Here is a 12,302-nt window from a genome sequence, read left to right as displayed (position 1 = left end):
GCATTCTTTCCACAATACCATTCTACCCTCAACCAAAATCAATGTAGAAGAATGGAGGTAGCAATCTTATTTTTAAATATCTACTAGAAAAGAGCTTCCATAACCTCCATCATTTAATCCCTTGACCATCCCACAATCTTACTAAAAATGTAAACCTACACATAAATACTCATTCATGAAAATTGACAGGTCTACCTTGGAACCAATATTCACATCATTCATGCAACAGTAGCCTACCCCCCCCCCATTTCCTTTTACTGTCGACACCACAATAGCTGGCTGCTAGGTTCCACGGTACTTCCCTTTTAGAGATCTGAAGATCATTAGACTATTACTAAAACAAACAAAAAGGTTTATAATGATCAGATGCTCATCTGAATACAATCTGAGGCAACATCGGATGTTATCTTAAGTTTCTCATAGAAGAAACACTGGTATAGACAGAATACTGGAGCTCTAAGTTATGATTTCAGCTCTGCCATTAATGATCTTGGTCTATTATTGCGGTCCTCAGTCTAGCCTTATGCTATCTGATACAGTAACAACTAGCCACATGTGGCTAATGAACACTTGAAATGTGACTAGTGTGAAATGAGATGTGCTATAAGTATAGAATACACGCCAGATTTCAGACTTAGCAAAATATATCATTAATAATTTCATAGCAATAATATATGACATTATATAATATTTTGGATATATTGGGTTAAGTAAAACATTAAAATTAATTTCACCTTTATCATTTTTTTTTTACTTTTAGTGTGGTTGGTAGAGACATTTTAATTATGTCTGTGGCTTGCATTTGTGTCTCATATTATATGTCTATTAGACTATGCTTGTCTAGACCAATGGTTCTCAATAGCAAAGATTCTGATTTAACCAGCCAGGAGCCTCGGTTTTGGTTTTTGTTTGTGTTTCTGTTTGTTTGTTTGTTTTGTTTTTATGTCATTCAAGTGATTTATTCCATTGTGCAGCTGAGAATCACTAGGCTATATTGTATATCATGCATGTCTGGCCCATCCAGTGGTCTTCTCAAAGGTCAGGGTCAGCCCACCTAAGTGGCTGCTTGGACTATTTACTTGGAGGAACACTCTTCCTGGCCTTGGATGTAGGAGAATCGATGTCAGCTCATTGATATTCTAAAGCCTGGCTCTGCCATTAGCCTCCCTGAGCCATTTTGCCTTGCTCAATCATTTTGTTCCATCCCTTGATATACTGTTTATTATAAAAATGACATTTCACTGGAAGTGAAATACATTTGGATTTGGGTGACATATCATTTTTTTGTGTGTATGCAGTTTAATCCTTCTTTTAAAGCGGGGGTGCTGTCAGTCCAAGGCATACAAGCTGTCTGTGTACAGTGCCTCATGCTAGTTCCAAAGGCCCACGGTTATTGATGTGCTCTTTCTGCACATCAGTGCTACCCCTGGGACCGATTCATCAACCAGCAAAGCTGAGCTAGGACACAGATGGCATTTGGAGACTCATGATGGAAGATGACACATACGTAGAGGAAAAAAAGAGGACTGGATATCTCATTAGGAGATTCTTAGGAAAGAAGGGGATAAGAGGTCATTTTGTCTACCTTTCTGCTTCTGACCAGTGCCCTTACCTAAACCATTCCAACCAGTTAACAGTGCTTCCTGGGATTGCAACCCTCCAAGGAAGAAGACTTCTTTCAATCACTATTGCCAGCCTTGATTTATTGACCTTCAGGGAGCTAACAAGGTGCTGGTGGGAATGATGGTGAGGATAATGACAATAAAGTGAGTCACCATTTGCCAAGTATCCACTGTGCTAGACACTTTCCTTACATGTGATCTCATCTAATCCTTGTAAAAAGTCTGCTATCTCTATTGTTCAGATGAGGAAATCAAGGCTCAGAGAAGTGAAACATCTTACCAAAAGCCAAAGAGCTAGGAGGTAATAAAACTGAGACTGCATCTTGATTGTCTGATTCCAAACGCCCTGTTCCTTCCCTCATGTCACATTGCCATCATTCTAATCCTGAGGTCCTTCATACTCCAAGGGTCTAAGCCACTCTGGTCTTCTGTTTGGATCAGGACTTCAGCCTTATTTTACAGAAGAAACTAACAAGAGTGATAGACTGTAGTAAGGATAGTCATAAGACATCCTGATGTGGCATTGTTACTTGTATTGCCACAGAACTGTTCTCACGTGTATTATCTTATTCACTGTGACATCCCCTGGTATGAAAGAATTGCCAACACCATTTTGTGGATGGGGAAAATCAGAGCTCACAATTGTTAAAGAGCAGATTCTTAACTCTAAGAAAGACCAAAAGCTAGGTCACAAGACCAGTGCTCTTCCCCCCTAGCATCCTGATAACTGGTGACCCAGAGGAAGCAGAAACTGCTAAAGAACACCCTCCCAAGAGCCCCTTCTGTTAAGGTCCAGGTTCTTCATGGTGCAATGTCAAAGGGGCCATGGTTTTGAAGCCATATCAGCTGCTTGCTTTCCACCACAGTACATCTTGGATCCCAGCCACTTGACTTTCTTGCAAAAAGTTAAGATTTCCAATGAGTAAACTCTAGCCCCAGGTAGGGAGCCCATACTCTTGCATTAGCAGCTGAAGACAATCCTGAGACAACACACAGGTGTGTTCACATTTCCCTAAATGAGAGAAAAGAAGCACAGAGGAGTGACAAAGGGAGGGGGAAAGGAGGGGAGAGATCTATAAAAAGAAAGGATAAAAAAAGAGGAGACAAGGACAAGAAAGAAAGCAGAAAAGAAGAGAGATAAGAAAGGTAAAAGTTCACAGCAACATAGAGTTAAAAGGGTCTTCAAAAACCATCAAGGCCTGGGGCGGCCAGATGGCTCAGTTGGTTAGAGTACAAGCTCTGAACAACAGGGTTGCTGGTTCAATTCCCACATGAGCCAGTGAGCTGCGCCCCCTACAACTAAAGATTGGAAATGGTGACTGGACTTGGAGCTGAGCTGCGACCTCCACAACTAGACTCAAGGACAACGACTTGGAGCTCATGGGTCCTGGAGGAACACACTGGTCCCCAATACTCCCCAATAAAATTAAAAACAAAAAAACCCATAAAACAAACAAACAAACGAAAAATCCCATCAAGGCCAAAAGGGAAGTGATTTGTACAAAGTCACAGTGGGTAGGAGGCAGGGGTCAGGAGGTGGGGATTGTTAAAATAAACAAGATAAAAAAGGAAAAGTCTCAAAATTAGAAGGGAAAAAAATGAAAGGAAGCCCAATTCTTGGGTAGGAGACCAAAAAAAAATAGAGTAAAATATCAGAGGAGCCAACAGGAGAGGAATGAGAGGGAGAACAGGGGCTGGTGAGGGGGAAGCCAGGGACAGGCAGCCAAGGAGACAAGAGAGGAGAATGAAGGCTGACTGACACTCACCCTCACAAAGCTGGCAGGAAACCATCCCTCCTCATCGTCGATCTGGCCCCACCACCAATCCTTGTTGGAAGCATCCAAGACTTTGATGACGTCGCCAGCCTTAAATGCCAACTCCCGGTTGGCCATGGTGACGTGATCCCATACTGCCTCAGCACTAACGATGGAATCTCCAGTGATCAGCTTAGGAAACAAAATGAGAATGTTTTCAGTCCACAGAGCTAGCTACTTTACTTACCACTTCCCCCACCCACAGAGCTCTACAAATTTATGGAAAAAGTCACATACTAATAGTGAAGGGTGGAGGTGAGAGAGATGGCACTGGAAATCACAAGTGCCACAAGACAAACAATAATGTCAACTCTCCATTAGCCAGTGAGTGGAATGACCCAGAATGTGAGTATGGACTACATAGACTTCATGCTTTTATCCCTACTTATGATCTCCTCCTCCAGGGAAGAATAAAAGCTCTAGTCTATCTCTCCTTAGTGATTCCAGGCAGCCCTGGGTCTGGGATGGGTAGAGGCTGAAATCAATAGCTAAAACAAGGCTCAAGCATATTTGATCTAAATTCTCTGGGGTCCTCCCCCATCCCTCCTCTTCACTGAAACTGACCAACTGAGAGTTGGTGGTACATTTTTAACACTACTGTATCCCACCCCCAGGGGTTACAGAGCATGGCATTCCTTACACACAATGGACCCCAGTCCTGCAGCCTCCTGTTCTCACCCACACATGATGCCATCCAGAGAGGTCATGGGTATGAAAGAATATGGCTTTCTGTGATGCCTTGCTGCCAAGAAACGCAACCTTGGCACAGATTCACTCAGTGATTGGTACAACCACCCTGTGAGGTACATAGGGAAGTCTAGGTTGATTTCTGTACTTGATAGATGACAAAACTGAGCCACAAGGAAGTTAAAGGATGAGCTCAGGGTCTGCCAGCAAGGCAGGGGTTGTGCACAAACCCTAACCCTGGTCATTAGACTTTGTGGCCATCAGGACTAGGCTGCACACAGCAGCAGGCAGACATCTATTGCTCTGCCGAACAAACACACACCACACACACACACGTTCGTATTCATGACACTCATCTAAGCACAGTGATGAGGATGGCACAGGGGAATAGTCTGGCTCTCTCTGGGTACCATCCTGACCACTGTGTTATTTGTTTTCTTTTTTCCCCAACTGGTTTCAGCCAGTATGGAACATCAGTTTTCCTGGCATTTAGAGAAACAGATTCCAGAATAGAGAACATATGGCCTGTTAGACAAAGGACTCAAGCATTCTATCCCCAGCACTGAGTTAGTTGCTGAACATGTCCTTTAGAAGTCAGCTTTTCCATCAGCCTGCTTTGAAGAAGAACTGATCCCCCAGGGCATCATGGCTCCACAAGACCAATGACAAAACAGTTCAAAGACAACAGAGACAGAATATGGAACATATAACCTCTCACACGGGACTGCCTTCCAACATATCAGCTGAAGAATAACCCTATAGTCATGAAATTAATGCATTATCTCTATCTCTGACTTAGTTAAGGCATTCTGTCGGTCAGCCCCTGCCTGGGGCATCCTTCATTGCTCAGGGTTCTAGCCATTGTGCCTTCCACAGGAGGTAAGGCAAAGGGGGAGCTCCTCAACATGGATATAAAACAGATTTCCAACAGGACCTTTTATAATACCACCTTTCAAGTACCTCATGCTTTACTGTTTACAAAATATTTTCACATCTATGGCATCACTTGATCCTTACTGAATGAGCTGAGTCTCGCTATTACCCATAATTAAAGATGAGGAAACTGAGGTTCAGAGAGGTGGCCTGGTCCATTTGCCAACCACACAAGTAATAAATTATGGAAACTCGTCTTCTGACCACATACACTTCAACACCCATCATACCATACTACCAATGTCTACTAATTAGCAATTAGGTTGGTGCAAAAGTAATTCTGGTTTAAAGGGTTAAAAATACCTGTAAAAAGTGCAATTACTTTTGCACCAAACAAATGTAATGAACTCACAGAACTCCATTTACAATATCATAAAGCGGATGGCTCCTATTTTTAAAAAACAAAAACAAAAAAAAGGATGACATCAAAATGGCCGTGTGAGGTGAGCCTCTGGAAATCTCCCCTGGAATTTACAACAAATTGAAAAACTGTAACTCTGCAAAGGACTCCCTGCACAGCAGACAGGCAAGACAAAGAGTCTCACTACTGAATTCACCTAAAGGTGGGCAAATTGCATGAGCGGGGGAGGAGGGATGGGAAAAGTGCAAGAGACAGAGCCGCGCGGGCACACTGCACAGACCTAGCTCAGTGCTCTGAGCTCGCTGCATCCCGAAACTACCACAGTTGCATGAGAGGGAAGAACTCGGACTGCTAGGGCTCCGTTTATGGCCCATAGGGCTGAGGAGACAGTATATAACACGGCTGAACGCAACGCTCATGGCAGAGACCTCGGAGAAAAGACTGAGGGAAGAAGTCTGAAAACAGTGGTTTAAGCCCTCACTGCTGAGCAGAGAACGCAAGTCTTATCACTGCGACTAGCCGCCCCTCCCTACCACCGAGAGCTCGCGCCAACCCCACCTGCCCAGTGCTAGAAGCAAAAAACTAGCGGTGTCAGATCACAAGAACAGAAAATTTGAAGTTCTGAGAACTGCGGTCTGCAGACACAGATTCGCAACCCAACTAGTTCCGGCAAAGGGGAGGGACCTGTGGAAGCAGGACTGGCTGTGGCGGTGGTCGCCGCAATTACTCTGGGATAATTCTCACAACTCACCCCACCCCAGTCCCCACCTATCTCGGCGGGTCGCTGCAGGAGTAAACAGAACTGCTGAAACACACAGGCTCTGAATCTGGAGCAAGAAGAGCTATGGAACTTCAAAAGCTCTCTGCATCCACACACAGACGTAGTGCCTTATGAACCAGGCGAACTGTTCACAGAGGAGAAGCCAGACTTCCAGGCAATCCCCAAATTGTGTGAGAAGCTGGAATAGTGCAGAGAAAACATAACACTACAGTGTGAGAGAGAAAAGAAGGCTACAGTCGGAAAGAAAATAAAACATTCTGTCAACACATACTGGAAAACAAAAGAAAGACCTCTTCTTATCAACCTGTTACAGAACCCACTCATGTAGATGTCTAGGAAGAGAAAGAATAAATCATTAATTGCCATGAATAACCAAGGCAACAAGAGAGCTCAGAAAGAAAGTGAAAACTCTCCAGAAAATGAACCTAAAGATATGGAAATATGTGACTTAAATGACAGAGAATTCAAGATAGCAGTTCTAAAAAATCTCAACGAGATGCAAGAAAACACAGAGAGCGGGTTTAATGAACACAGAAACACAAACACAGAAAAACATAAACATTTTACCAAAGAGACTGAAACTTTAATAAAGAATCAAATAGAATTTCTGGAGATTAAGAACTCAATAGAAGAAATTAAGAATAAAATAGCCAGCTTAGTTAGTCAAGTTGAGCAGATGGAGGAAAGAATAAGTGACATCGAAGATAGAAACCTGGAAATTACACAGATGGAAGAAGAGACCGGAGACTTAAAAGAAATGAAAGAACTCTACAAGAACTTTCTGACAACATCAGAAAGAGCAATATAAGAATTATGGGCATACCAGAAGGAGAAGAAAGAGAGAAGGGAACAGAGTGTATATTCAAACAAATAGTAGAAAACAACTTCCCAAACTTGTGGACAGAAGTCGATCCTCAAATCCAAGAAGCAAATAGAACACCTAATTACCTCAACCCCAAAGGTCTTCTCCAAGGCACATTGTACTGAAGCTGACCAAAATCAAAGACAAAGAAAGAATCCTCAAGGCAGCCAGGGAAAAGAAGATGGTAACCTACAAAGGAAAGCCCATTAGATTATCATCAGATTTCTCAGCAGAAACTCTATAAGACAGAAGGGAGTGGAACAAAATATTCAAACTATTGAAAGAGAAATTATGAGCCAACCATAATATCCTTTAGATATGATATCCTTTAGATATGAAAAAGGAATAAAGACCTTTCCAGACATGCAGAAGCTGAGGGAATTTCCTAATATAAGAGCTATACTACAAGAAATACTAAAGGAGCCTATTGGACCTCCATCAACAGGGACAGTTTGTGGCAACGAAAACATAAAAAGGGGGAGAGTAAAGGCCTGAAATGAAATATGAGAATGGAGAAAGTAAGCGTGCTGAAGAAAATGGAATACTCTAAATATCAAACTTTCTTTTACATAAACTTAAAGGGAACCACTCAAAAAAAAAAATCCAGAACTGAAATATATACTATAATAAAAGAAGAAACAGAGGGAAACATCATAGAAGACCACCACACAGAAATAACAGACAACAACAAAAAGGCAAAGAAACAATGGAGACACAGCCTTATCTGAAAACTAAAGAAAGAATGATAGGAAATCCGCACATATCAATAATCACCCTAAATGTAAATGAACTGAATTCACCAATAAAAAGGCACAGTGCAGCAGATTGGATCAAAATACTAAACCCAACCATATGCTGTTTCCATAGAGACATCTCAGGTAAAAGTAAAAGCATAGACTCAAAGTAAAAGGGTAGAAATTGACACCCCAAGCCAATGGTACCCAGAGAAAATCAGATATAGCCATAATGATATCAGATGAAACAGACTTCAGGGTGAAAAAGGTAACAAGAGACAAAGATGGACATTTCATAATGGTAAAGGGGACTATACAACAAGAAGACATAACAGTCATCAATATTTATGCCCCCAATCAGGGAGCACCGAAATATACCAAGCAACTACTAACAGAACTAAAGGGAGAAATTGACCAAAACACAATTATACTAGGGGACTTAAATACATCATTGACAGCTATGGATAGATCATCCAAACAGAAAATAAATAACGAAATAGCAGTCCTAAATGACACATTAGATGAAATGGACATAATTGACATTTATGGAGCACTTCATCCTAAGACATCAGACTATACATTTCTTTTCTAGTGTACAGGGAACACTCTCAAGGATAGACCATATATTGGGACATAAAATCAGCCTCAGCAAATTTAAGAAGATTGAAATCATACGAAGCATATTCTCTGATCACAAGGCTTTGAAATTGGATATCAACTGCAAAAAAAAAAAAAAAAAAAAAAGAAGGTAAAAACAAATACATGGAGATTAAACAACATACTTTTAAAGAACGACTGGGTCAAAGAAGAAATTAGAGGAGAGATCAAAAGATACATAGAAACAAATGACAATGAAAATACATCCTACCAAAATTTTTGGGATGCAGAGAAAGCAGTTTTAAGAGGGAAATTTATATCATTACAGGCCTATCTCAAGAAACAAGAAAAATCCCAAATAAATAACCTCATGTTACACCTTAAAGAACTAGAAAAAGAAGAACAAATGAAACCCAAGGTCAGCAGAAGAAAGGAAATAACAAAAATCAGAGCAGAACTAAATGAAATAGAGAACAAAAAGACAATAGAAAAAATTAATGTGACAAAGAGCTGGTTCTTTGAAAAGATTAACAAAATTGACAAACCCTTGGCTAGACTCACTAAGATAAAAGAGAGAAGACACTAATTAACAAAATCAGAAATGAAAAGGGAAGTTATCACGGACACCACAGAAATACAAAGGATCATCCAAGAATACTATGAAGGACTATATGCCACCAAATTCAATAACCTAGAAGAAATGGACAAGTTCTTAGAAACATATAGCCTTCCAAGGCTGAACCATGAAGAACTGGAAAATCTAAACAGACCGATCACCAGTAACGAAATTGAATCAGTCATCCAAAACCTTCCCAAAAGCAAAAGTCCGGGACCAGATGGCTTCACTAGTGAATTCTACCAAACCTTCAAGAGGATCTAATACCAGTCCTGCTCGAACTCTTCCAAAAACTTGAAGAAGAGACAGTACTCCCTAACTCATTTTATGAGGCCAACATTACCCTGATACCAAAACCTGGTAAGGACAGCACAAAAAAAGAAAACTACAGACCGATATCTCTGATGAATACAGATGCAAAAATCCTAAACAAAATTCTAGCAAATCGAATACAACAATGCATTAAAAGATTATTCATCACGACCAAGTGGGGTTCATCCCAGGGCACAAGGATGGTTCAACATCAAATCCATCAATGTGATACATCACATAAACAAAATAAAGGACAAAAATCATATGATTATATCAATTGATGCAGAAAAAGCATTTGACAAGATACAACATCCATTTATGATTAAAACACTTAATAAAATAGGTATAGAAGGAAAATACCTTAACATAATAAAGGCCATATATGACAAAACCTCAGCTAATCTCATAATTAATGGTGAAAAACTGAAGCCCTTTGCTCTACGTTCAGGAACACGACAGGGCTGTCCCCTATCACCTCTGCTTTTCAACATAGTGTTGGAAGTCCTTGCCAGAGCAATCAGGCAAGAGAAAGAAATAAAAGGCATCCAAATTGGGAATGAAGAAGTTAAATTGTCACTCTTTGCAGATGACATGATGCTATACATAGAAAACCCTAAAGACTCTACCAAAAAGCTATTAGAAACAATCAACAAATACAGTAAAGTTCCCGCCTACAAAATCTACGTGCAAAAGTCCATTGCATTCCTATATACTAACAATGAAATCTCAGAAAAACAAATTAAAAAAAAAAACTCCTTTTGCAATTGCAGCAAAAAGAATAAAATACCTAGGAATAAACTTAGCGAAGGATGTGAAAGCCCTATATGCTGAAAACTACAAGACTTTTTAAAAAGAAATTGAAGAAGGCACAAAGAAAGGGAAAGACAATCCTCACTCATGGATTCAAAGAATCAACATAGTTAAAACAGCCATATTACCCAAAGCAATATACAGATTTAATGAGATCCCCATCAAAATCCCAATGGCATTTTTTCAAGAATTAGAACCAAAAATCATCAGATTTGTTTGGAACCACAAAAGACCCCGAATAGCCAAAGCAATCTTAAGAAAAAAGAACAATAATGGAGGTATCACACTTCCTGACTTTAGCTTGTACTACAGGGCTACAATAATCAAAACAGCATGGTATTGGCAGAAAAACAGACACATAGACCAATGGAATAGAATTGAGAACCCAGAAATAAAACCACATAAATATGGACAGATAATTTTTGACAAAGAAGCTAAAAACATACAATGGAGGAAAGACAGCCTCTTCAATAAATGGTGCTGGGAGAATTGGATAGCCATGTGCAAAAGAATGAAACTGGACTGCTATCTGTCACCATGTACCAAAATTAATTCAAAATGGATCAAAGACTTAAGCATAAGACCTGACACAATAAACTGCATAGAAGAAAACATAGGTACTAAACTTATGGACCTTGGGTTCAAAGAGCATTTTATGAATTTGACTCCAAAGGCAATGGAAGTAAAAGCTAAAATAAATGAATGGGACTATATGAAACTTAAAAGCTTCTGCACAGCAAAAGAAACCATTGACAAAATAAAGAGGCAACCAACTGAATGGGAGAAGATTTTTGCAAACAGTGCCTCCGATAAGGGGCTGATATCCAAAATATACAAGGAACTCATGCAACTCAAAAACAAAAAAAAACAAACAACCCTATTGAAAAATGGGCACACGACCTGAAGAGACATTTCTCCAAAAAGAACATACAAATGGCAAATAGACATGTGAAAAAATGCTCAACATCACTAATCATCAGAGAAATGCAAATCAAAACCACAATGAGATATCACCTCACCCCAGTCAGAATGGCTATCATCAACAAGACAAATAGTAACAAGTGTTGGAGAGGCTGTGGAATAAAAGGAACCCTCATACACTGTTGGTGGGAATGCAGACTCGTGCTGCTGCTATGGGAGGTAGTGTGGAGGTTCCTCAAAAAATTAAAAATGGAATTACCGTATGACCCTGCAATCCCTCTCCTGGGTATGTACCCAAAAAATCTGAAAACATTTATCCATAAGGACACGTGTGCTCCAATGTTCATTGCAGCTTTATTTACGGTGGCCAAGACATGGAAACAACCAAAATGTCCTTCGATAGATGAATGGATAAAGAAGTTGTGGTATATATACACAATGGAATACTATTCGGCAGTAAGAAAAGATGATATAGGAACATTTGTGACAACATGGATAGATCTTGAGAGAGTAATGCTGAGTGAAACAAGTCAGACAGAAAAAGCAGAGAACCATGTGATTTCACTGATATGTGGTATATAAACCAAAAACAACAAAAGAACAAGACAAACAAATGAGAAACAGAAACTCATAGACACAGACAATAGTTTAGTGGTTGCCAGAGGGTAAGGGGGGCGGGGGGTGGGAGGTGGGAGATGAGGGTAAGGGGGATCGAATATATGGTGATGGAAGGAGAACTGACTCTGGGTGATGAACACACAATGGGATTTATAGATGATGTGATACAGAATTGTACACCTGAAATCTATGTAATTTTACTAACTATTGTCACCCCAATAAACTTTAATTAAATAAAAAAAAAAGAATATGCTGGCATCAATTACCCTGCTCAGGATCCTGCCTGTGATACTGTTTGAGGTCTCCAAGTCCTAGTTGTGGCTAATTCTACTGCCTGCACCCTTTCTACATTGGAGTTTTCTTTTTAGGGATTCCATGCTTGTCTTGTCCCAGCAGCAGTTGGCTCAATGTTGTCCCCACTTAGTGCAGCTGACCTGCCTGGGCCCCCAGGTCAGAGAACCCAGCTATACCCTGGACAAGGGCAATTCAGGACCCAGTGGCCACAAACCAACCGTCAAGACTGTTGTCAGGGCCTGGAATGAATGATAGTCAGAACTGTGCAGCACTTCAAAGATCATCTCCTTTTAGCCGTCACTTTGTAAATCAGGTATACTAATAGCGGTAGTGACTTACC

At 40.4% G+C, this 12,302-nt stretch overlaps 1 protein-coding gene across 5 annotated transcripts in view; it reads right to left on the bottom strand.

Moving 5' to 3' along the window:
- Window positions 1–12,302, bottom strand: part of ARHGEF9 (Cdc42 guanine nucleotide exchange factor 9) — a 185,155-nt gene that overhangs the window by 109,901 nt on the left and 62,952 nt on the right. For all 5 annotated transcript variants that reach the window (XM_019715751.2, XM_019715753.2, XM_074323195.1 and 2 more), the window contains exon 2: window positions 3,389–3,568. In XM_019715751.2, coding sequence (XP_019571310.1) covers window positions 3,389–3,568 — 180 coding nt within the window. The remainder of the gene's footprint in view (window positions 1–3,388; window positions 3,569–12,302) is intronic.

The sequence above is a fragment of the Rhinolophus sinicus genome, chromosome X (assembly GCF_036562045.2).
Source record: "Rhinolophus sinicus isolate RSC01 chromosome X, ASM3656204v1, whole genome shotgun sequence".
Lineage (NCBI taxonomy): Eukaryota > Metazoa > Chordata > Mammalia > Chiroptera > Rhinolophidae > Rhinolophus > Rhinolophus sinicus.
The sequence above is the reverse complement of the archived record's forward strand: the minus strand, read 5'-3'. Positions and strand labels throughout refer to the sequence as shown.